This window comes from Micromys minutus, assembly GCF_963924665.1.
Source record: "Micromys minutus genome assembly, chromosome: 10".
Taxonomy (NCBI): domain Eukaryota; kingdom Metazoa; phylum Chordata; class Mammalia; order Rodentia; family Muridae; genus Micromys; species Micromys minutus.
Genome location: NC_137979.1, coordinates 33,537,985 through 33,563,967, shown reverse-complemented (window position 1 = coordinate 33,563,967; position 25,983 = coordinate 33,537,985). Strand labels below are relative to the sequence as shown.

At 43.8% G+C, this 25,983-nt stretch overlaps 1 protein-coding gene and 1 pseudogene across 2 annotated transcripts; one reads left to right on the top strand and one right to left on the bottom strand.

Annotated features, from left to right (window-relative positions):
- The first annotated feature begins 4,105 nt into the window (after positions 1-4,105).
- Positions 4,106-5,184, top strand: LOC308426537 (poly(rC)-binding protein 2-like; annotated as a pseudogene). The gene has a single exon. The product of its transcript is annotated as a poly(rC)-binding protein 2-like (transcript).
- A 4,084-nt stretch (positions 5,185-9,268) lies between these two features.
- LOC308425194 (schlafen family member 2-like) lies at positions 9,269-14,313 on the bottom strand (the record flags this gene model as incomplete). Its single annotated transcript, XM_080922421.1, has 3 exons — positions 9,269-9,792; positions 11,993-13,065; positions 14,177-14,313. The coding sequence occupies 3 exons, from the start codon at positions 14,311-14,313 to the stop codon at positions 9,269-9,271; spliced, it is 1,734 nt and encodes a 577-aa protein (XP_080778547.1).
- Positions 14,314-25,983: the final 11,670 nt, after the last annotated feature.

Genomic DNA, 25,983 nt, shown 5'->3' with positions numbered 1-25,983 from the left:
GGACCAGAGGGCTTAGTCAATAAGCTTCCCTTGCCAGATATTTTGCCCTGTAAAAGGTATTTAATCTCAGTTCTACCCTGAGAAGTGGGTATGACACCATATGCATCCATTTTCCACCTTGAACAGCCAATAAACTGATTAGAACCATATGGACTGTCTCTTTCATCAGGATTCTCCATGGGGAGCCATGGAGAAGGCCTTTGACTACAGAGCTGCGGCTTAATTCTCCCTTAGAAGGCCTCTCTGTGCTCCCAGTCACGACTGCCACCAAGCCTGTCAAGATAAAGACCATCACTGCAGGGAGAATCCCGATTTGCTTCACATCCAGTCCCAAGCTAGATGCTGTCTGAGCCCTGACTTCAGTCTGGGCTCCTCTGAGACTTCAAGAGGTGCCTGGATGTCCATGAATCTTGAGAGCCCCACAGACCCAGCCTTGTTGCAGGCTCAGGGACTCCTGAAACTAGCTTCAGCTTCTCCACATCTCAGACTATGCTTTCCCATTGCTGGAGCAGTGTCTAGACACTTCCTTACAGCCCAGCACCTACCCCAGAGGACTGCAGCGATAAGCACCGTCAAACTCCCCATGTTCTGCCTCCTCAAGAGGCCGTGCCCAGTGGTGGGGCAGACACAGGCCCACATGTGTGTTCACATATGACCTACAGATTAAAGTCAGTTTTGTCTCATAGACTCTTCGGCACACAAGTAAATATTTAAAACAAGTTTGTCTCTCACACTCGCGCTCTTCCCCCTTGAAGCCTTTCCCACACTTCTCATGGGCTCTTTCACCTTAATGTAAGAGTGTAGCAGTCAGAGGCTAAGATCTGTGTGCAAGAGAGCATGTGCTGTTTGACTTCTGATCCTGGTAGATATTATTTTCTACTTCTAGACAATTTTCTAAAGTTTCTATAAGTGTGTGTGTGTGAGTGTGGGGTGTGTGTGTGTGTGTGTGTGTGTAAAAAGATCCATTAAGTATATAGAAAAGTTTTCATCATTCATTTGTCTCAGACGACTGTGTCCTCAGTGAAGGGTGGCAGTTGCCAAGTGTGGAATCTAAATGGACCATGAGCAGACCGCTGCTTTCCCAGAGCTTGCTTGACAGTGGCAATGAACAGCACCCAGTGTAGGCCACTTTGCCAGTGTTTGAGTTGAAGGCCTTAAAAAGCTGCAGATTCAAGAGAATCAATCTAGGTCTTTCTCCTCCTGGAACCAGGAGAGGAAACCCCCCACCCAGTAGCAAAGATGGCTCTCCCATGGGAAGAGCATTCTGTACAAACAGACTTTTTCCAATATTTCCTCCCTCCTTCTCCATCAGCATGTTCCCACCTACTCTCCCTTCCCCCATCCTTCTCTCCTCAGGATTCCTCTCCTTCCCCCTTCACCTCATCTGCCTTCCAGATATATTCATACAGATCTTGCAAATTAGAGAAAATGAGAAATGCCGAGCCCTGCCCTTTCCATTAATCTCTTCACAGTCACTTCCTGCAAAGATGTCACCTCACACTCAGTCCTGCAGGTGAAACCCCATTGTCTGCATGTCTTTGTCCTTTCCTCTGTTGTTGGGAGACAGTGCCCACCCCGTTCTCTGCTTCTGTGAATCTCTAGTGCCACAGGGAACACAGATGTACAGGAATCTGTCCTCTGACCACTTAAAGTCCTTTCTTTGTCCCAGAAATGTAACATTTTAAAAAGAAAGAGAAACAGTTTAGGTTAAAACTTGTAGCAGTGACAAACAGTCCCCTGCAGTGGCCTGTTCCTCCCTAACCGCCCTGATGTTCTGGGTTCCCAAATGAGGCACACACACAGCCTTTCTATTTTGATATGCCTTAATCAGCTCAATGGCTGGGACACTTCCTAACCTCCACGAGGCTAATCCACCAACCTCCCATAGTGCTGAGTCATTACATACTAAATCAAATATTCCATCATGGCTGCCCTAGACACAGTCGGGCAGCCATCTTGGGTCACTCACCCCTGGCTCCTACATGGCAGCTATGTTTTCTGTCCTGCACCTTTGCAAGTGTGGTGTCTCCTCTTCTCCACTTTTTCTGGCATGGCAGATCTCTTCTTTCCTCTCTCTCCCTGGCAGGGGGATCTTAAAAGTCCTGGCTCTGTCTCCCTGCCCAACCATTGGCTCTCAGCATCTTTATTTACAATCAGAACTAATAGGGAGCAGGTTCTTAGAAGCTACTTCCCTTCAGATGTTCTTCCCCACACCAATTACCATATGAATTTCCAGTAGTCACAAAAATTCTTGATCGAACTCATCGGTGTAATGAGTGAATTTTATAAAGAGCTTTTAATATGACCTTTCCTTTTTTTCCCTCTCTCTCATCTATAGGCTAACTTAAATTTTCATTGGATTTTTAAAACCTTAAGGTTGGAGTTTCAAATTAGCCTGTATGTGGAGGAAGGGAGGGCCAGCCAAGAGATACAGAAAAAAAACTCACGTGAGCATTTTGGGAGAGGCTAACCCACACGCTTCTTTTCGTCATTTTCTGACAGCCTCCAGGTGGGTGACTACATACAGGAGGGGTTTCAGGAAGGATGTGGTAAAGTTCACATACATTCAAGACATTGCTCAGGACTCACGGTTATTTCCTGTGTTTCTATTCTCTTGCTCTCGGGGACCATGGACGTTGTTCCTCCCACAATGGTCAGTTTCTTCACCTAAGGAGGCCACCGTGTGATTTCAGTTATAGAGTGGGACTTTCCGACCCATCAGCGATGCAAATGATAACAGAGTCTTTGGGTATTTCAAAGCTTAAGCCTCTAGCTGGGCAGATTCCCAGCCAACTTTCTAGTTTATCCCGATTAATCCTGCCATTACCGTCCACCACGTGGCCAGCTCTTCCGGTCCGCCACTGCTCAGGCCCCTCTTTCAGCTTCTGAGTTCTCAGGCAACTTTGGCGCTTCTGCTTTCTTCTTCCGGAGGCCTTCTGGAAGTTCTGCCCCCCACTTCCTGACCAGCTATTGGCTGACAACTCTATATTCCAGCCAATAGGCAAGTGAGGAAGGAAGAATATTTACTAAACACAAGACCTCTGACAGGCCACAGAAATTCCAGCACCAAGATCTGGCTAGTACTCAGCTCTCTGTCTATTGCTGTTGGTTTACCCCTCAACAATTGAACATACAAAGACACAGCTACACACAATGCACCCCTAACACAACTATAAGGGCTTCACGTTCAGCTTTGGGGCCAGATCATTAGTCCTGGTTTTACTCAACACTGGCCAGTGGATGAAGTCAAGAGTGATGTGCTTTTGTCTTGTTTCCCCTGAGAAGTTTTCATGCAGCAAGCCCGTGAGCTCCTCTCAGTAGTCTTGATCAGTATTTAATACTTAGTAAATGCTTGCTTTAAATTTGCCTGGAAATGGCTGAGTTCATTTTTTTCTTAAACACCCAGGATAAACATAGGGAAACCCTGCAGACGCCCTCCGGTGATGCTGGGAGGCAGAAATCAGAGTGGCCAAGGACCTGGCAGTCATCAGTGTTTCAGAGCTGCCTAGCTGCACCAAGCAGCTGAGAATTCCCCTGGATGCCTGGCACTCCAGGGATTACGCAAGGAGGCCTCTGAACAAAACCCTGTCCACAAAATTCTGCTATTCAGACTGCTGAAACCTCCATGTAAATTAAAACAATTCAATTGTTACCATCGTCGGTCATGCATTTGTGTGTGTGTGTGTGTGTGTGTGTGTGTGTGTGTGTGTCTTAAGTCAATGTCTGATCCATCTTTGTGTGTTAGAACTTGGAGGGCTACAGAATTAGATGACATAAGAGGGACCGATGGACCTCTGAAGCAGAGATTTGTAACTGTTACATGTAAAAAATGAATAAATCGTTTTTAAAAACCTGTAACATGGCTCCCAGACAAGCAGAGTCAGCAGCTGGAGCAGCCTGTGCCCTCTCCTTCCCCCTCCCGCCCTCTACCTGTCTTCCATTCGCCATTCGGTCTCCCCACCCCCTGTCTCGCTTTTCCCCTTCTTCCTCCTCCACCCCCCTCTCTGCCCCTTCTTGCCAGCTCCCCTTTTCCCCTCAGTGGACTAGCACCTCCAGTGACCAAAGATTTGCCCACTCAAAGTCCAGCTTCCTGTAACTACTAGACATGGACAGCGGTGTGACTGACAGTGGAGTAAATGTCACTCTCACCGTCAGGTTACTTATTCATGGAAAGGAAGTTGGCAGTGTCATCGAAAGAAAGGAGAATCTGTTAAGGAGATGTGCGAGGAGAGTAGTGCACGGATCAACATCTCAGAAAGGAAATGTCCTGAGAGAATTATCACTTTGGCAGGACCGACTAATGCCATCTTCAAAGCCTTTGCTATGCTCATTGACAAACTGGGAGAGGACATAAGCAGCTCTGTGACCAATAGCACAGCTGCCAGTAGACCCCGGTCATCTTACAGGTGGTTCCTGTTAGTCAGTGTGGCTTTCTTATTGAAAAAGGTGGTTGCAAGATCAAGGAAATAAGAGACAGTACAGGAGATCGGGTCCAGGTGGCAGGGGATATGCTCCCCAACTCAACCGATCAGGCAATCACTATTGCTGGCATTCCGCAATCCATCATTGAATGTGTCAAACAGATCTGCATGGTCACGTTGGAGCCCCGCCCCGAAGGGCGTGGCCCTCCGGTACCCGCTCAAGCCCTGCAGTTCTGCAGTTATCTTTGCAGGTGGTCAGGTCAGGTACAGAACAGGTAGCAACAGTGCAAGCTTTCCCCACACCACCCCGTCCATGTGCCTCAGCCCTGACTTGATGGGACCACCTCTAGAGGCCTATACTATTCAAGAACAGTATGCAAATCCACAGCCAGATTTGACCAAGCTGCAGCAGTTGGCAATGCAACAGTCTCGTTTTCCCATGACCCCAGACAACACTGGATTCAGTGGCATTGAATTCAGCTCCCCAGAAGTGAAAGCTATTGGGTAGGTTTGGATTCATCTGCTCAAACTATTTCTCATGCACTCACCATTCCAAATGATTTGATTGGCTGCATAATCGGGCGTCAGGGAGCCAAAATCAATGGGATCCATCAGATGTCTGGGCGCAGACCAAAATTGCAAACCGAGTGGATCTACTGATCGGCAAATTAGTATCACTGGGTCTACGGCCAGCATTAGCCTGGCTCACTATCTAATCAGTGTCAGGCTTTCCTCGGAGACACATGGCATGGGGAGCAGCTAGAACAGAGCAGATTCACCCATAATCCCTTTCTGCTGTTCACCACCACCCACGATCCACCAGTGTAGTTTCTGAACAGTCAGCGACCCCAGGCTTTAAATAGTTTGTAAATGGTCAGTTTCTACATACTTTATCATCCACTCATGATTTCTTAAAGTGTTTTAATTCCCTTTTCTGTCCGCAGTTAACGCTGAGATATCTATATTTAGTTTTATAAGCTTCTCCCCACCCTTTTTTGTTTTTGGGGGTTGTTTTTTTGCCTTATGAATTTCTGTTGGTCATGGAAATGTAAGAGTGGATTATTAATACATTTCAGTTTAGTTTTGTAGTGTCAATAATTAGAGCTTTTTCTTTGTGAATAGAATCTGGACTCCATGGTGACTATGAGGGTGTTATTCTTTCTCATGTTACTTTTGTATCTTTTAACCTCATGGAGCCCTGGTTCAGTTTAAGAGAATTCATGGACTTTCTTCCTTTTCTTTTCTTTTCTTTCTTTCTTTTTTTTTTTTTTTTTTTTTTTTTTTTTTTTTTTTTTTTTTTTTTTTTGCAATTTGCTTTTTATCTGTTCCCCCATTGAAAAGATGGCCTCTGAAACCTTGTTTATGAAGAGTGACAATTGCACCTCCCCTAGGATGTAGAACAGTAGGACAGGAAGGCGTTGGTGGTAAACTTGAGAATGACTGCCCCTTATTCTACCTGCATACTTTAGCTTTCTGTTCTAGTAATCGTTCATTTCGTTTTCTCCATGTTGTGAGATCTTATATTCTTGTCCTGAAAGCATTTAGAAAAGTTTACCTACTGTCATTTAGGTTAACTTAGAAAATAACTTGTCCAAATTCCTCGGAGATCAGATCAAATCTTAAATCCAAGACTTAAATCATGTATTTCTTCTCCACTCATTCACCAAGAAACCCCTGGACAGTTGGGTCTGCATGGAGTGGTTATATCTCAGGGTTGTTCACCGGGGTTACAATATGACATTCCCCACCCCTACCAGGCACCAAGATAACCAGCGCCCAGTTCTTCAGCCTGAGCCCTCACATGCTACCAAGTCTTCTCACTTGCCTCTGGGCCCAAAGAAGGACTTGGGCAGAGGAACAGAAACGAAGAAATGAGTTACACTGCCACCTGAGAAACCTCAGAGGGAGGACTTAAGCCTTAGTTTCCCTCCTCCCGAGTGCAAAATGTGTAAAGAGAAAACAGAAAATAAAAGTGCGGTTTGAAGGGAATCCTCTTCCTGCCCCCAGTGCTCAGGGATAGACAGTGTAGAGACAAGCCTGGCTTTTCTATTGCCTACTTGCTTGTTCGACGAAAGGAATGGGGTGAAGCAAGAAGGGACCTGCTTCCTATCTCCATGGCTCTAGTACTTGGAGTCAGTCATCTCCACAGCTGCCACTGTTCCTAGAACTTACTTGGTAATTGGTCAGGGGCGTCATTCATTCTTATGCTTGTCTTAAGACTAAGAAAACCCTTCTATCTGTTGATTATGTGGTGAGTATATACTATTTATATAAATATTTCTCTATGTAAATAGTCCATAATATGTATAACAATGAGTTAAGTTAAAGGTAGTAGCAGGTTGAACAATTAAAATCTTATACTTAAATAACTGTAAACCATGCTGCATGATTCTATTCTGGGATATAAACAACGCATGACTGGTGGCAATCTTGACTGTGAGATGAGGCAGTTTCCTGTTTGATTTAGTTTGTTGGAGGGGTCCTGTTACAGTTGTCCGTGAACCACGCTGTGCATGCTGGGAATTAAACTTACAACCTCTGGAAAAGTAATCAGCGCTGTTAACCGTTGATCCATCTTTGCAATATATTTGAGCCTGCCATATACATTAAGAAGACCCAAGCTGTGTTACTTACTTACTTGGATATGATGACTGTTTGCCTGCATGTATGTAAGTATGTATGAGGCAACATACATAAAACCCACTTGCATGCCTCAGGCTCTCTGTGGACAGAAGAGTGTAATGGATCCCTGAGGATACATCACAGATGGTTGGGAGGTGCCATGTGAGCGCTGGGAACACCAGCCTGGTTCTCTTCCAGGGGAGCCAGTGCTCTTAACTGCTGAGCACTTCCTTCAGTTCAAAAAGGGAGCATTATACAAAATTAACAGTGCATGAATGTATCTGCATGTAACTGTGTGAGTGTGTGCTCATGGGCTAACCACCGTGTTCAAGTCAGAAGAAAACTTGCTTGAGTCAATTTCCTTTCTCTCTAGCACTGAGATCCCTGGGGCTGGAGCTCAGGACTTCAGGCAGGGTATCAGATGCCTTTATCCACAGAGCCACCTTTCACTGTCTCCTACTCACAAGTCTTTCTTTCCCTGAGGTTTGTCTGGTTAACCTGAAAACCTGACCCTCAAGTCAAGCATGTCATCACTAGAACTTTATTGTCCTTTCCTGGTGCACATTCCTGTCCCATATTCCAGGCCCACACTGTTGCAGTTTCTGAATACCACAATCCCAAGTCATTAAAACATCTAAAACACCAAACCCTGGAAACCTTATCCTAGAAAAAAATAAGAATTCTTTAAGAGAATTTGATGGTGTTTTGGTAAAGTTCATTTATTTTGAAAACTCATCAAAATGACAGAGAATTTGTTTGGTATCCAAATTTTGATAAATATAGCTTTCCAGATTGTACAATAAAGCTACATTGAAGAAAGATAATAGCAGAAGAACTGTATTCATAAAGACATCTACATCTGAAAACAGAGTAAATGGAAAATGAAGTAGATTTTAAAACGAAATCCTATTGATAAAGAAATACATAGATCTAAAGAGAAAACATGGCTGAGGATGATTGGAGTCTGTGAGCACCCAGCTCATAGACCAATTATCAGACTTCTCATGAAGGGCAACCAGTCCTTTGATGCGCTCCATCAAAGTCACAGCAGGTTACCACTGCTTATGCAATAACCACTAAGGGACAAATGTTGAAAAATGGTATCCTTCACAAAGGAAGATACACAATAAGAGATTTCTTCCTTAATGGAAGGAATACCAACATTTCAATTAATGCGTAGGACTCCCATGTAAACTCAATGCTGTAAATACCTTCACAGGTATTCATCTACAGCACAAACAACATACGATAAAAATCGCTAAAAATATAGCATATCTAACCCTAAACGGACAATATCAACATCTTAAGTCCGGTTATCAATGCCTCACGGGAAATAATGGTACAAATAGAAAAATAGATGCCGTGCTATAGCCCCAAAGGGACTGCTAGCATGACCTACGACTGTGGACCTCTTCCATCTCAGACATATAATGTTCTCCATTAAGATGCAAGGCACTCCCCTCACAGAAAATAATTGCATTCAGTTTACATGTCTCTTTGTCCTTTCTGGAAATCTCTTGTCTATAAAATATGATGTTGTGAGCAGTCGCCATTTAATCTCCACAAACTTTGCCTCTGTGAGTTTGGGTCTGTGGGAAGTCTTCCCTCTGGTTGTCACATACAAATCAAGTATTTAACAGCAATGACACAAAGCAATAGCAACACCATGACAGAACCTTTCCCATACATTCCACCTATTTCCACATTTCGTCACTGACGTCTCTAAGAAGAATGTCTCCTACGCTTTACAAGCACCATGCTCTTCGTCAGAAAGGCTAGATCGTGCAGATAAGGAGCGCCCCACATTAGCCAATTAGCTAATTTTGAGGGAGGCTATCACGTCATAGCCCAGTCTATTCTGGAGCTCTTTACATAAAGCAGGATGTCCTCCCTCCCTCCACATTCTGGAATCAAAGGCATGGGCCACATGCATGTCTCAGAGACACATCCTTAACTCTGAGGTTCATCATTGCCTTCTCCAATGGCCAATCCCTTTTCCAGGACTTGGTATGTATTTCTCTGAAGCTCAAAGTCACATTTTCCGTATTTTTATAGAACTGATGAACATTATCAAATACATACTGTGAAATATCATTGTGCCATACACCAATTTATATTTAGGTCAAGCCAAAGTCAAACAGGAGTTAGGATATTTCTCGAGAAGTCAACTATATAACTGCAAGTCCTTAAAAACACGGAGATAAAATGATCACTAAAGTTTTACCTTAGTGAACTATATCGAAAGACACATGACTTCCTAAGATTTCAGCAAGAGCTTTTTCTAAGTCCCTTACTGCCATGGTTGTCAAATAATAGCTTTTGGGGTAATATATTTTCGAGCTTGAATCATAAAGAGACACTGCCTTATGACCCAAGTACGTTATCTTTATCACTATACCTATTTTCCCAGTGTAACCACCAAGATTAACCAGCGTCTGCTTTAGTGTTAGGGCAGTTTGTTTATAGTAGCCATTTAGCTCATCAGCTAGTTTACTCAGATGAGTGCTGTCATCTTCCAGCTCCTCATCTCCCCGGACAAAGCCATGCAGGCTCAGGAGCCTGCCCTGGGAAATATGAAGCACATCCAAGATGACTTCCTGCTTCCCTTGCAAGCCCAGATCCAAAGCCCAGCTTTTAGAGATGACCAGAGTTCCTTCAGGAAGTGAGCCCAACTCTGCCCAGAGTAACTGCTCAATGCCTTCATGTGATGAGAACGGGTTCCTGCAGAGGGCTTCTGGAGAGCATATAACTAGACAAGAAAAGAAACAACAAATTATAAAAGCACAATCTCGGGTTGTCACCATCAAGCAGTTTGTAAACCTTACACTTTGCACCCGAACCAAGAAGGATACCAAACAACAATCCATGAACTGAAGGAGGCAGGTGCAAGGGGACTTAGAACCTGCCAGAGGGAGCCATGGAGGCAGCTGAACACCCACAGTCCTGCCTTTTCCCTAACACAATGCACCAGAGGCTTGCTCTGGGGACCCCACGCAGGAGAAGAGTCAGGGGAGCTAAGAACAGACAAATGCTGAGGACAGAAGTCAGGTGCTGAGATTGGCAAAAAGCAAGGAGAAACAGGGAGGCTCCACAGAGCAAAGGGCCACATTCCCAGAGCTCCAGGGATGGGGAGAGGACATCTCAGACAGGGGACAAGGTAGGCTAGGCTTCCCTGGTGAGCACAGATTGGCAGTTCCAGCCATAGGGTAACACACAGTTCTTCAAGCCTTGTATCCAGTAAAGGAATCTGAAGAGACACTGTTACCTTACATGGAAGTTTAGCATTACAGAGGAAATTTCCTTTGTCTTCTTACCTGAGGATATCACACATTGCAAGGTACTACTATGGTGTGTTTATGTGTGTGTGTTTGTGTGTGTGTGTGTGTGTGTGTGTGTGTGTGTGTGAGTGTGTGCGTGTGTCATGAGGAAGATTACTGTTTGGGACAAAGTTATTCTAAGGACCTGAAAACAAGTAAAACTCATAGTGCAGGAAGCCTGGAGACACCTTTCACCATAGAGCCCAGCTGAGCAAGGAGGCTGGAATCCAGTCACAGCAACCAAACTTGGCAGCCACAATGCAAGTACCTGGAAAGTGAGCACTTGGTTGAGGAACATCAGGATTGTCACAAGGAAAGATGCTATGGGGACTGTGTGGCAGTCTGCTTGACTGAAGTGGGCATTGATCTTGCTTGGAACAACCTGAGAAGACAAAGGTAATTCAAGTTTCCCATATCCAATACCTCTTGCAAAGCACATTTAAAGTCTCAGTAGAACCATAAGTTCCCTATAGGAAATGAAGTTAAATTGTAATGTCAAAAGGAAAATACCATATTAGACTCGGATGATACTAAACTGCATTGCACGACTCTCAATAAAACATAACTGTAGAAAGGAAGCTACAAGTAGTTGAATGTGTTAACAATCAGATAGGTTCATTTTCCCTTGTGTTTGTTTTCTAAAACTGAGATAGGGTCTCACATAGCCCATGCTTTGTCACTATATAGCCAAGGGTGACTGAGTATCTGAACCACCACATCTCCATCCAAAGATTTAGGACCACGAGTGCACTGCCATGCTTAGTTTTAGGGTTTGATGCAGCACAGAGAATTAAAGCCAGAGCTTCTTGCACGCTAGGCAAGCATTCTCCCCACTGAGAAATGTCAGCAGGTTTGGTTTATTTTAAAAACGGTTAAATCTCAAAGGTAGGAAGGCTGGTCTGGAAGGAGCGTGTGAAGAGCCAGAGAAGCTCACATTTTCAGAAATTATAAGGTTCTGGGGTGAGTTCACATGAGGTTTGGGTGTCCAAAAACCAGAATGAAACCAGACAACTGAGAACAGATCACAGGTACCTGAGAGTGGGCAACAGAAACCTTGCTGTTGGAGGGACAGGGACAAACAGGCTAGAAATGGTCTGGAGATCAGCAAGAGGAACTGGATAGGTGACTCTTGGATGTGTGAAGTTCGGGGACAGGAAGTACAGTGACCATGCAAGGCTGTTCTGCTCAGCTTTCTGAAGGCAATGGGCATGCTACCAGGCTCGGACAGGACAACACTCTAACTCGTCTGTGTCACAGGTACAGCTACATTTGACCCTGGCCTGACACTTGGTGGGATGTCCGTTTAACCTGTAGTGTCAGGTGACATGACCGTGAAGGGGAGTGTGAGGCCTGGCACCTCCCTGCCCTGCTCCAGTTCCACACTGGAGAAGTAGGCTGTATGAGACCTGCTCATTCTGAAGGAAACAGCTCACAGCATTAATAAAAGCAGGTAGTATACTCTCTCTAGGGAATTTCTGAGTGGGTAAAAGAAAACAAGAGCTTGTGAACTACAGATTGTATCTAGAAGAGATCAACTGACATCTGAGGAGTTTTCAGGTTGCTCAAGCCCAGAAAGCATCTTCCAACCCCCTTAGCCCAGTGGAAACTGATTATTAATCTTCGTTCCTCAACCTGCTGGGGCTTCCATGTGGTGCTTCACCCACTCCTCTGCGGTAAACCTCTTCACACAGCCGTCTTCCACGTGCCAGGATTCGGGATCTGCAGCAAACACGGCACAGCAGAATCTCTCCACTCTGAGTGCACACACATATGCACACAGGGCTCCAGAATCTCGAACTTCGATGAATTTGCAAGTGTACTTGATCTTCTCCTTCTCCTCACAGAAGTGAGTGACAGGCAACTGTCGGATGCACTTTTCTATCTCATTCTCTAGACTCTCGAGATCGCTCTTCTCTGCTTCAAAACCAATAACTTGCCGTTCTTTGCCATCCAAACCAATGAACAAATATCCCCCGTCAGTGTTTGCAAAGGCAGAAACAGTTTGAGGGAGGAGCTCTAAAATTTTTTTCTTAATCGCTAAAATCTTGTTCTTTGGAGTCAATTTTACTTCAGCATCTGTGGATTTAGTGAAGTGAAATGTCTCCTTATAGGCAAGCCAGTCTCTGTTAAATAATTTGAGACATTCATTTAGTAATTCATTACAGACAATTTTTCCAAGTAAACTTTGTCTGGAATCTGATTTCTCTTTGAAATTTTTCCTGTGTTTGAGGAACTGCACGGCCTCCGCTGCTTTCAGTTCAACTGAAGACGAGATGCTTCTCTGGTACAAGTTGGTTTTCAAGGTGGCGATGCCCTGGCCTCTGTTCCTCGGCTTCCATGCTGTCACCAAAATGAAAAAGTAGCTCCTGTGCTTCATGAAGTCTAGGTATTCATGAGGAAATTTCAGGATATGAGGTAAGGGATTTTCCAAATCCAGTCCAAATCCATCTCTGGTGTAGCTGTAGTTTTGAATTGTACTCTTAGCTTTGACCACGCCCCCTCCAGAATTCAGCAGGGCACACACAGCCTGTGCGACATTTTTGGCCTCTCTTTTTCTCAGCTGAGTATTTCTCATCAACTTTCTATTTTTCTCTCCGAGTGTCATTTCTCCTACATAGAGAACCAGTTCAGCATAGTCTGTGTCCTGATCGACAGTGATGTTTGTCTTGCAGTCACTGTTCTTGCTTCCCAGATGAAATTCTTTTCTGGAAGACAGACAGAGTCATTACAGAAGGACCTAAGCAGTTAGAGCCAGTGTTACCACACATACAGCACAACCATTTGGGCTGCTGTGGATAATCGAGTGAGAAATTCAGATAGGATGTTTGTTTTAGGAAGTGTTGAAACAAGTTTGAACCAACTACAGTAACAGACCCTCACTCAATTTTCTAATTTGAAGTCATGACTGTATACAATCCTCTTCTATTTTGAATTAAGAAACTGCCTTGCATCTACACATCCTACATGGCACTGTGTTGTAGAGGGAACTTTAAAATATTTTATGTTTTTATGTGTATGAGTGTTTTGTCTGCAAATATGTACGTGTATCACAGAGATGCCTGGTGCCACTAGAGGTCAGAAGAGGTGTTGAAGCCCTTCAAATCTGGAGATATAGGTGCATGTAAGCCCATTTGTAAGCCTGGGGAATTGGACCCTTGTCCTCTACAAAAGCAACAAGATACCTTGCACTCTGAGCCAACACTGCAGCCCAACAAAAAGACATTTAACTTAAGTGCATGCTGTACACTGAGTGTGTTCTGTCAAACTTCTTTGAGGTCACCATCCTATCTGTTCCCTATGCTCCCTTAGAAAAATTCAGCTCTTCTTTCATGTTTTCACACACACACTCGCGCACACGCACACACACACACACACACACACACACACACACACACACACAGTTTCTCGGATGTCGGAACCACACTGGTTATATGAGATCTGCCATTCTGAGCCTGGCTTGGTTCACTTCATCTGATTTTTGTCCTATGGTGCCATCCTTACCCCCTTCTTTTTTTGTGGAAGTTGGGGTGACAGTCAGAACTTTGTCTTTGTCAGAAAAGGAAGCACGACCCAGCCCCTCACACCCTCACATGGGTGTCCTGCGTTCTCCCGCTCTCTCCTGGTTGGATTCTCAGCTCTAAGACCTTGATTTCCTCTTTTTATTCTCTGGGACGTTTCTCCTGATCTCAGGAAGTCACCTGGAGCACTGCTCAGGAAAACTGCATCCAAATCCTAGTGCTTTCCTTGTTTCTTCTGTCTGTCCTGATGACGCTCTCCAGCTCTTCCCACTATGACAAAAGTAACCACTTTACATACCGTGTATCGTCCCGTCGTCCTGGCTTCCCATGCTGTCCTCCCTGAGGAACATTTCCTGGACACTCGGGTTGAGCAGAGGGCTCTGTGAGTGTCTGTAGATTCACATCTTTCACCAGCTGTGGGGTGTGTTCAGACATTGTCTGCTCTTCAGATAACTTGTCAACGCCTTCTGACTTCAGATTCTCGGGACAGAAACAATTAGTGTTAGTCTTCGTGACAATGGTCCACACAGTGTTGGGCTCTGTGTTTTCTTCAGTTCCCTTTTACTCTCTTTGGGTCTCACAGTTTCATTGGGCTTTAACTTTACAGATTCATTATTTCTGCCTAGCAACTCTGGTATTGAACCTTACTGAATATTTCTTTTAAATTCAATTAGTGTGGTCTTATACATCCTGTTTGGTTCCTTTCTGTGATATTGAATGACTTCATTTATTCTCAAAAGTGACTATCCTAGCTTCTGTCTATACTTAGACTAGTCCTCAGAATCCCAGGTGGAAAACTCCATCTTACAGTAAGGCTTCTCCTTCCCTGTTTGACATGGAAGACTACAGGAAGAGAAGCCCTGCTTCCCACACTTGGGCAGTATGTGGTGACAGAATCCTAATAAAGGCCCAGAGGAATTGCCAAGAAAAATAATTTTCTCGTGTCTGGAAAGATGCCTTAGCAGCAAAGAGCACACTGCCTGATCTTCCAGAGGACTTCAGTATAATTCCCAGCATTCATAGGGAGGTTCACAACCATTTGTAACTCAGATATGTGGTACTAAGACATTTAGGCAAAAAACAAACAAAAAAAAACACCATAAAAATACATAAGTAAACTTAAGATGTTATGTTAAACACAAATTTCTCATGATTCTTCTATATTTGAATGAAGGCTTCCCTCAATCGAGGCCCCAATAGCTTATCTCTGCAGTAGTTGAGAATAACTGAGACTGAGTGCATCTCCTTAAATGCACCATTAACAGGACCTGCCCTCTCAGGCTCAGGGGACACTGTCGTAGAGAGCATAGCAAAGAATTTCAGAGATGAGAGCTGGGGGCTGGGGAAAAGGACACATGGTTAAGAAAATGCACTATTCTTCCTGAGAACGTAAGAACCTAGGTTTGCTTCACTGGACAGACCCGACAGCTCACTACCATGTGTAACTCCAATTCCAGCAGTCAGAGAGCCTCTTCTGGCCTCTGTAGGCACTGTACACACCTCTTGTACACGGACACACACACACACACACACAGAGAGAGAGAAGAGGAGGAGGAAGGGAGGGAGGAAGGGAGGGAGGGCGGGAGAGAGAGAGGGAGGGAAGGAGGGTCTGGGGCTTATTCAGAGGGCAGTGAGGCTGTGTGTAGTGGAATCTGTGACCTTGGTACACATGCTGAGAGCTGTGTCCATGGGTGTTTGGTGCCTCATCAGCTATGCTGGTTCAGGTAAGTAGCCTGGGTCTTCAGCCTGCTTTTTCTGTTGTTGTTGTTGTGGTGGCTCTAGGCTCTGCAGGAGTTCAAAACTATGCAGCTAGCAATACTGGAAACCCTGGGAGGTGATGGTGAGGGAACTGCCCAGTGCCTGTGAGGCTCTGCTTGGAATAAAAGAGGGTTTTGGTGAGAGCTGGTCTGCAAGAGAGGGAGGTGGCAACGAAGTGAGAAAGATACTCTGGTCACGTGCCCCAGATGTGCCATCCATATAGTGCTCTTACCCTTTGGCTTGCTTGAATTTCACAATTATGTATTTAATTCTCAAAGTAGTATGTATCTATAGCTGTTTGCTGGGACTAATTAGAGATGATTTAGGAAAACAGCTGATCTCTTGGAACAGGAGCTACCAATACTTTATACATACGCTATATATAAAAAATATGTGTATATTTTATATATATATATGTTATTTGTTTTACAGCGACATTTTTCAGGATTTACAAAATTATATGTGATGAGCAGTAACAGGATGCTTATGAAAAAATTAGTTTCATTTTTCTTTACATCTGAACTTATTTACAGTTTGGTTATAGAGTCTTGAGATGGCACATTCCTACAATTGAAGAAGGGGTCTTGGGATCCCCTAAACTTGAATGAATACTCAGTTTTTTGAATATTGTAATAAAAAGTATTACAACATAAAGAGTATTTAAAAAAAGAAAGAAAGGCTGTAAAAGCCGGAGCACAGGAATGGATACTGAGACATGCTGTCTCCGGATGTGATGAGGCCACGGCACTCATGACTTCCTGTGGTGTCATTACCTGTCCACCATCATCAACAAGGTCATTCACCATTCTGAAAGGCAGCATTAACTGGACTTGGTGGGTATAATTAATCAATTAATTAATTGGAGAGAGCAAATGGGCATGGACGAGAAGTTCACTTAGGGAATTGTTGAAGGGAAGGGATGTGCATGAGACCAGGATACATTGTTACAAACATGCACTTATTCAAGAATAAATAAAAGATAGTGTTCTTTTATGATAAAGAAAACTGAAGTTACACTCCTGGGCATTTGTCCTAAAGTATCTAGGACATCGGACAGGATACCATACTTGTACATTCATGTGGGTTGTCTTCCTGTTCCCAACAGCTGAGTTAGGGAACAAGCACAGAGCCCTATCATAAGGTGAGTGGATGAGGAGATCATAGCATGTGTGCAGTTAAGCTCCCCACATGCTCAGCCAGAACTGAGGGTTTACTCAGCCATAAGGAAGAACAGAACCCATCACTATAGGAAAGAAAATGGAGCTGAGGATTATAGTATGTGAAATGATTCAGAAGGACAAATTATGTGTGTTTACTCTCAGATGCAGAATGCAGCTTTTAAAAGACATTAGTGTATGTGGTATTTCAAAAGGTGTGAATGAGGGCTGGATAGATCGCTCAGTGCTTAAGAGCACTGACTGCTCTTCTAGAAGTCTTGAGTTCAATTTCCAGCAACCACATGGTGGCTCACAACCATCTGTAATGAGACCTGATGCCTTCTTCTGGTGTGTACTTATATATAATGAATAAATAAATCTTTTTTTAAAAGGTGTGAACAAACATTATTTTTAAGGTATTAATATATGTGGGAAGAGGAACCGGAGTAGAAGCGGGAGAAGAGAGAGTAAAGGGGGTACCCATGATCAAAGGATATCTTTTTTCTGATGTCCTGGTGAAACCTTTGTTCCGTAAAACTAATCTCAATTAATAAGAAAGAGGATCATGTGGATGAAAAAATATCACCACCACCACCAAATCATCTTTCTCACAGTCTACATTTCTGTCTGTGGTGTTTTTAACCTGTAGCTTCCTCTGCTGTTTGGACACTAGAGGGCACTCACACACAAAATGACAGCAAAGACAGCCATATAAACCTGGCTGGAGAGATGTGGGAAAATTTCATTGACTTGGCCAGTATCAAATAAATGCAATGTCTGTCCACTGCTGTGGGGTAACCAGCATTGAACTCATTTGTATCAGTTCAATGTACTGTTGTTGTTCTTAAAAATGTTGTATTTGTATGGGTGCTTGTACTTTGTGTATGTTTGTGAAGCACCTGTGTGCCTGGTGCCTTTGGAGTCTAGAAGATGGCACTAAGATACCTGATTTGGAGTTTAAAATGATTGTGAGCTGCTCTATGGGTGCTAGAAATAGAATCCATCCAGGTTACATAGAAGATCAGCCAGTGTTCTGAACTGTTGACTCATCTATGCAGCCTTTGCCTGTCTGTCTCTCTCTTTTTCTCTTCTCTTCTCCTCTCTTTTATTCTCTTCTCTCCTCTCCTCTTGTCTTTCTTTCCTTTCTTCCTTCTTCCTTTCTCTCTCTCTCTCTCTCTTTCTTATTTCTCTCTCTCTCTCTCTCTCTCTCTCTCTCTCTCCTTCTCTTTTTACTAACAGAAATGCTGTGTGTGTTCAGAGTGCAGAATACACCTATGAAATATGTGCATATTCTGGGATGGTTGAATTAAGTTAATTGATATATGCATTAATTTATACAAAATGATACAAGTTGTTATATTAATGTGAAGAGCACAAAACACCAACTTCTACAGCTAGGTGTGGTAGTGCATCCTGTAATCCTAGCTACCCAGGAACTACCTTAGGCAAAAATCCACAAGTTCAAAACCAGACTGGAATGAAGAGTGAGTTCAAGGCCAGCCTTTGCAAGTTAGCAGATCACTGGGATAGAGTTCATAATCAGAACCCTGGACCACCATGTTTCATCCTCAGCACACAAACATGAGTCTAACTGAATAGCTTTCAGAAGGAGAACACACTGCTGTTTGAGTGGGCACCCCGTCTGCAAAGGCTCTTCTCAAATGGCACACACTTTATAGTCCTTTACTAACAGATCCCAACAAGCAAGCTCACTTCCCACTCACTGCTATCCTAACTCCTACTCATATCAAATCAGGTGAGAGCATTTGCTCTCACCATAACTCCCACATCAGGCAAAGCCCCAGCAGCCTGTGCACTGGTAGAAGAGGCTACATAAATGCCAAAGAGAAAAAGATATTAGAAGGGACAGAAAGTATCTCAGGTTTTACATGAGACAGTGGGCAGAGTCATTCATCTCCTATTCATCCCAGAACAATAGACTAGATATGCTGTTGGAGTAGAGATAGAAAGAATACAGGGTTGCAGGATGATGGTAAGAACCTGGCTCACTTTACCTTGTCCTGGAATCTGGGTTCCTTGAGGTCCATGGTGTTCAAAAGAGGGAAGTTCAGGTTGTGTGTCCTCCTCTAGAGTAGGGGCCCTGTAAGGATGACATTTCCTTAAGTACTGAATGTGGTTTCTCCTTGATAAATTGTTAATCTTTATGAGTTCTGGTTGTAGGTTGAGGGGTTTTTTTTCTGCTTATGTGTTTTGTTGTTGTTTTTAATGTTTCTATAGAGGAAATACTTCGGTCCTTCTTCTCCTTCTCTCTCTGCCCAGCATTAACTGAATTCTGACCTACAACCATGTTGCCACTCCAGCATTCCAAGTACCTGTGATTAGTCACACCCCATCACTCTGGTATCTATATAGTCCCTGTAAGCTGCTGTTTATTGAATATTAGTGTACCAGGTCTTAGTAAGCTCACAGCATCTAGGATTAGAGAAGGCATCGGGATAGATAAGGTATTCACTAATCAGGCCTTATCCTGACTGATGCTTGGGAAACCTACTGATGTTTTTTTTAATTTATTTAAATTTTTTATTATTTTTCTTTATGGGTTTTGATACATGCTTTTGCTATGTTGACTTATCAGCCTGGAACCTGCTATGTAGAGAAGGCTGGCCTCTGCCACACAGAGATCCATGTGCCAGACATCCCAAGTGTTGTAATTAAAGACACGTACAACTACTGACTACAACTGGGGGTTTTCATTAATCCCAAGGGTTCTCTCATACAGCTCCTTCAATCTCCACATATATGTGGTTAAGGAATATATTTTTAAAAACCTATTAGTATAGGAAATGGGAATACTGCGAAGATATCCCCCCCCGAAAAAGAATTAAACTGCAAAATGTAAGAAATAGAACCCTAAAGAAGAAAAAACTTGTTTGTGTGTGTGTGTGTGTGTGTGTGTGTGTGTGTGTGTGTGTGTGTGTGTATGCATGGGGGTGGGAGAGTTTGACTCTAGGAATTTAATTCAGATGAAACCATGAAGTTTTATTCATAAACCATTGGACAAGGAGGTAGTATTATCTAAGACTAGAAAATCATAGACATGCTAGAAAAGTTTCCAGAAGCTGAACTACTGGGTCAAGTGATAAACTTTTTATATATGTGGTATTCACCATTAGGTTTTTATTTCCCAGCAACTTTATCTTGGTCTGGTCTTTGGAGGCACACTGGGCTCCTCTCAGGAAGCAGACCTAGAGTTCCATATCTATTACAAACTAACACTTTCCCTCCAGGTTTCCCACACCCTCAGATCTGAGCGTGGAGAATGACACTGTCCTATGATAAATTCAGATAGGTCCCAGCTGAAGGAAAGCATCTGAACACGTTGCTGACAGTTCCAGACAATGCCAGGCTAAAGGAAGAAGTCTTGACTCCCAGGGGATGCACAGCAATGGAGCCAGATCAGCAGGATCACTCAAGTTCACACTGAAAGCTTAGTCCATCTGAAAGTGATCTAACTGCTCGAAACAGTCAGGTAGACGTGTGTTCCCAACTTCATGATAATTCTGTCATGCTAGAGCTGACCAGTGCGCTTTAGTGCCAGGCACTACCCATTCCTCCACAGGAGCACTGCCTGGACACCAGCCTACATTCCTTAAAGCCCTGCCAGAGTTCTTCATGGACACCCAGAAGGCAGCAAGGAGCCAAGGAAGGTGTAGGCATTGTGAGCTTGAGGCATATACAACATGCACAGAGAATTGAAGGCTAGCCTGGGGTCCACACCCAGACCCTGTCTGCCTCGCTCCCTTCTAAAATACTAAAACAAAACCACAACCAGACTTAGATCTAACGCAGCCTGTATTGCTGAGAGGGAAGCAGTTTCATTTCTGCCAAGTTAGTTGCTGCGGCCCCACCCCAATGCATACATTGCTCTGTGGTCTCTTGTTATTCTTTCCCTCTCAGCCCCACCCATTCAACACCCCCTGAATCAGGCTGTGGCTAAAGCCAGCACCCCTGGTTCACTCAACCCATAGAAAGGGAACAGAAATTTATATCTCACACCAAAGTGCAAAAGGACAATGCTCACAGCTCTGGGAAATTTCATAATCAATGGTGCTGCAGTGTGGTTCCCTTTACAGGAGCTGTGGGCTAGCCTGGGACTCTGGCTATCTCAATTCAAGACCTCAACTATGAAAACTGTTCATACCCAGTTCCTTTAGGCACATGGTGCGGACACGGTGATTAAAAGCAAAGGGAGTCAGCAGAGTTCGTCAAATCCCAAGACTGAAATGAAGTTCAGTGACCCTGGCTCCCTGGGTCAATTTCACTAGGTATTTCCTTCTTCTCCAACTGTAGCACTGACTCCCAGAAAAAAATCTCTCAGAAGGGAGTGCAGGTGCCTGTCAACTGTCAGGCAGAAAGGGGGATGACCTTCAGATGGCCTTATTTGCCTTAAATGCAGGTCGATAAGGAGCACAGAGGGCACAAGAAGATGCGGATCTGTTTCTTGGGGGAACAAATCAAAACTCAACACCAAACAACCCAACCGTAGATCGTTCTTTTTCGCCTAGGTTGGTGCTTTGCATTGCTCTTGGGAAAGGGAAGTTCTCTCCTTCTGGGTTGTAAACTCACAAAGAAGCCTCTTTCAGGCTCCAGAGTACAGGCTGTGCCCCTTCCGGAGCCATGTTCTTTAATCATCAACAGGGTCAGGTCACGGTAAGAGACTCTGGAGGTTCACACAAGCCTACCAAACATACCTCTTCCTCTTCCTCTTCCTCCCTCACTAGTCAGCCTCAGAAGGAGCATCATGGGTTCTCTCCCAGCAACATTAAGCCCTCCCTCCATCTCAAAGGGGAAGTTATTTTCTCTCACCTCAAGCTTTCAGAGGCCTCACGTCCTCAGCAGCTGGTGCTTTGAGAGAATAGTCTATGAAGATGCCGAAGAGCCAAGATTCCTAGAAGGAAAACAACCAGGGTCAATCGGACAGGTGGCAACTGCTACCCCACACCCACCCAGAGCCCTTAAGTAGACAGGACCTGACGTTGTGTGGGGACAGAAAAAGAAAGACAGCGGGGTTGAGTATGTCACAGTGGATCTGGCTCACTTTTTCTGTGTCCTGTGTTCCTTGAAGCTCAGAGCACCGGTGGCTTCCAGGCCTTTCCCTTGTCCAGAGAGGCAAGAAGGGCAGTTAGACTCGACTGTGGAGAGAGCGTAACTGGCTCTGCAGAGCTCCAGCTGCCGTCTGAGTGCTAGCCGGAGTGGGCCTCAACCTAGTAAGCCTTGCCTTTCTTTGATAGTTTTATGCAGTAAATTGAGTCATCACTCTGAGACTTTGAGCATTTCGTCACTCCAGAAAGTGAAACGGGAAACTTAGATGTCTGTGCCATCGTGACTTGAAATTGACAACAAAAACACCAAAATATTTTATTTTATTTTATTTTATAAGAAGCAAACACAAGATAGACCGAATAGAAACCACAGAGCACAGAGGAGAGGGTCGGGGAGGGGAGAGGGTCAGGGAAATTTGCTTAGATATAATAAATACCTGTATGGAAGTTAATTAAAAATGAAGGTCCTGTCTTCTTGAAGGAGACCCAGCCTCCCTATCTTTACCAGCCTTCAGAGAGCAGCCTTGGCCCCAGGGCTTCCTAGAGCAGGTGCCTTGAAGGACAGAAAGAGGAGAGCTGGGAATGTTCTGGGAGAAGGCAGGAACATGCAGAGAGGACTATTGCACTAACACAGGCATAGGGGACACACACATACTCACTCACATGAACACATGAACACACAGTCACACACACATTTATACACACACACTCATGTACATTCACATACACACATGTATGCACACACACACATGAACACACATGTATGCACACTCCTATCACTTTGCTTACTTTGGGTCTGCTTTTAAACTAATTATGGCACTGAATGTGTCGGCTCTTTGCTTCTGTGAGCAATCTCAAGAACACACAAGCTTTTTAAAATGTGTTTATTTGTTTTCAGCTTTTTCTTTGTTAATTGTGTGGTGGGGCAAGTTTTAGTATATACATATTTCACAAAGACTGGGTGTCTTTTGACACTATCCTAAATGCAAATGACATGATGTGGTCACATTCCTCCCTTTAAACTCTCATTCCCACTGCCCACAGGGACCATGGGCTTGAATGCACAGAGGCTGAACTTCTCGTTCACTGTGGTCTCTGTGGTGTCAATCATTCCCTCTGGGGAGCAGCACCCAAACTCCACCTCAGCCTCGCATGGCTGTTCGTGAAAGTGTAGCTGAGAATCTCACTGTCAGGCTACAGGCAGGGGGCTGCCCGTGTAAGAAGAGAAGTGGGTATGCCCCAGTGCCTGCTATGGCAGAGTTGCACACACTCGCCAATGCCTGCCGTGCTAAGTTATTCACAATTGTATATGAATCTGTATCCCATCGACAAAAGAATTTAAACAAGCAGTTTGCTTAGGGATTTAACAAAACAATTCTACAGCACTGGAGCACTGAAAGAGGAGCTTTTTCAGAGGGCCCGATTTACTCAGGAGTCAGACACTGACTGGATAGGGTTTAAGGATTGGGAAAGACAGCTCCATTCTGTGCCTTTGTGGGACCACAAGTCTTGGCATAAGGCGGAGCTTAGTTCTGTTTCAATTTCCCACATTTGCAAGTTTCTGTTTCCTAGGAAAGGACAGCACAGTCTTCCCATTTGCTCTGTCTCCACCCTTCTAACTTCAACGAGCAAAGCTACTTCCTGTCAGATAGTGTTCATCACTTTACAGTCCGTGTGAGGTTCATGAAGTTCACAAAGTTCTCTGGCTTGAGACTGATACCCTGTCAAAAGAAACAGTAAAACCCTTGAGAAACAATGGGGCAAAACTGTGCAAACACTAAACTATCTTCATTGGTTTCTTTGCTTGTGAGACAGGGTCTTAGGTGTCCCTGGCTGTCCTTGAACTGGCTGTGTCACCAACAAAAACATGGAACTTCTGAAACTTTGGCTATGCCCTCCCCCAAGTTTTGGTGCCATAAGCTAGTGCCACCATAAGCCTGTGCCACCATGCCTAGCTGGCCTTGTCATTACCTTTTGATTCTTAATGCTTTTTAATTAATACTCAAAATAAAGGAGTTTCCTTGGAATTTTTTATACCTGTATAGCATTGTATCGTGCCCGGTCTTGGTCCCTTATATTTGTCCCCTCTCCTACTAGTCTCCTAATTACCCTCTTACTACCTTCATACAATACATGCCAATCTACAGCTCAAACATGATAGACCTGAGATAGTTCTTTCCCCTTCTTGTTAGTGTCTTATTATAGCTCTCTCTCTCTCTCTCTCTCTCTCTCTCTCTCTCTCTCTCTCTCTCTGTAGGTGTGTATGTGTGTGTGAAAGAGAGTGTGTGTGCATGTGTGTGTGTTTGTCATGCTAAGCACACACTCTACTGCGTTTGAAATTAAAAGAGGGCAGGAGCAAGGTCTGCCATTGGAAGAGAAGGAAAAGTAGGCAGGAATAAAGTTTTAGAAAGAGGTAAGAAGGAGAAGTGAGGAAGAGGAGGCAAGATGGAGGAAGAGGGGGATAACCCTCTGAATGTCTCTGCATAGCTATAGTTGTTATGAATATTTTATAAGGAATGTGAGCAGAGTTCCCAGCTATCAGAGAGAGACCAAGCAGAATGCAGCTGCTGATGAGATAAATATGTTAGTTCTGTATGGCCGCTGGTGCTGGAACTAATGTGGGAGAGGCAGCCAATGAAATGAATTAATATTAGTTCTATACGGCCTGCCAGTGTCAGAACTAATGTGGGTGAGACCACCTGGGTCACAGAGGACTTGGGGGCAGTATGAAATGGTGACAAGCTGAAACTAGTCGCAATATTTTTAATATTTACTGCAACAAGTGGTGAACCAACGTGTTAGGCAAGAATCCACTAGAAATTTAAGATTTTCAGCCTTCGAGAATTTTACTTTCTAAGTAAGAAAGGGAATGTGCCATGTTGAGTCATGTGATGTCTCAAGCACCTGAACCTTAACAAGAGAAACACAGGGAAGAGTCTCTTCTCTGCTTTCGGGCTCTGTCTCTGCTTGCAGGCCCTTGGTCTCCTGTGGTGAAAGCTGCAGGCGACCCTGTACACAGAAAGTTAGAGATTAGAAGCTGCCTGCTTCTTTAGCTAAAGCTGTTTGGAGAATTAATTAATTGAGGTTTGGTTTATTTGTTTTAAAGATGATATAAAGATATAATGCTCTATTAAGTCTTTCAGGAAAACCATATCCTCTAACGTGGGCTCCACAGGAATTTTGGTCTAAAATCCTGGTTAAACAAGCTGTCTGCTTTTATTGACAGGTATTAATGGAAATGGGATTAAATTGTTTTTATAGTTAGCAGAGAGAGTGCAGATTTTGCCCGAGTCACACAGGGAACTCTGCTCACAATTCACAACTAGCACAGGAAAACAATAGAATCTGTACACCAGGCAGAGTGAATATAGACAATATTATAGAAATTATTAGTGAATAAAAGTTTAAAAGCTCCAGGTAGAGAGCTTAACAGTTAAATGATATATTATTAAAGTCTGCAGGGTAATTCATGTTACTTTTATGTGGGCTCCATGGGAATTTTGGGTTGGTTTCCTGACATGACAGATTAGAAAGACCTAAGAAATAGGTTCATACAATGTTTTAGTTTACTTCATTTGTTTTATATTGTTTGAATTTTCAAACTGGGTGTGACTTTGAGTTTTGAGGTAATATTATTTCTCTGGGGGACAATACAAGATACATGCTTTCCTGGTTGCTGACGAAAGGTTATGCTGCTTTGGAAAAAGGGTTTTGTCTTTGTGTTTTTAGAAAAGGTGATTAGGCTCTGGACACCTTCCAGAGTCATTTAGATAGATTTGATAGAGAGAGACCTCCTGAAGAAGAAAATAAAGCATAACAAAAAAATGAACAAAATTTCACCCTAACTATAGATATATCTTGATGATACTTAAGTTTTGTTTTGAGATTTATATATTACAGAATGTACAACTTTGGTGATGCTCATCATCAAAATGCTGAACTGGCCTGCTTGGACTCCTGATCAGAGACTACAACAATCATCAGTGTGGCCTTCTTAAGGCCTGGCTGGGTTCCTAATTTTTTCTACCACCCCCTTCAAGATATCTCAATGCCCATAGTCAGCCTGAAGAAGTTATGAAGAGTTATAGATCCAACGTCTTTGATGAGGGGCTGAAGGTGGTTATTCT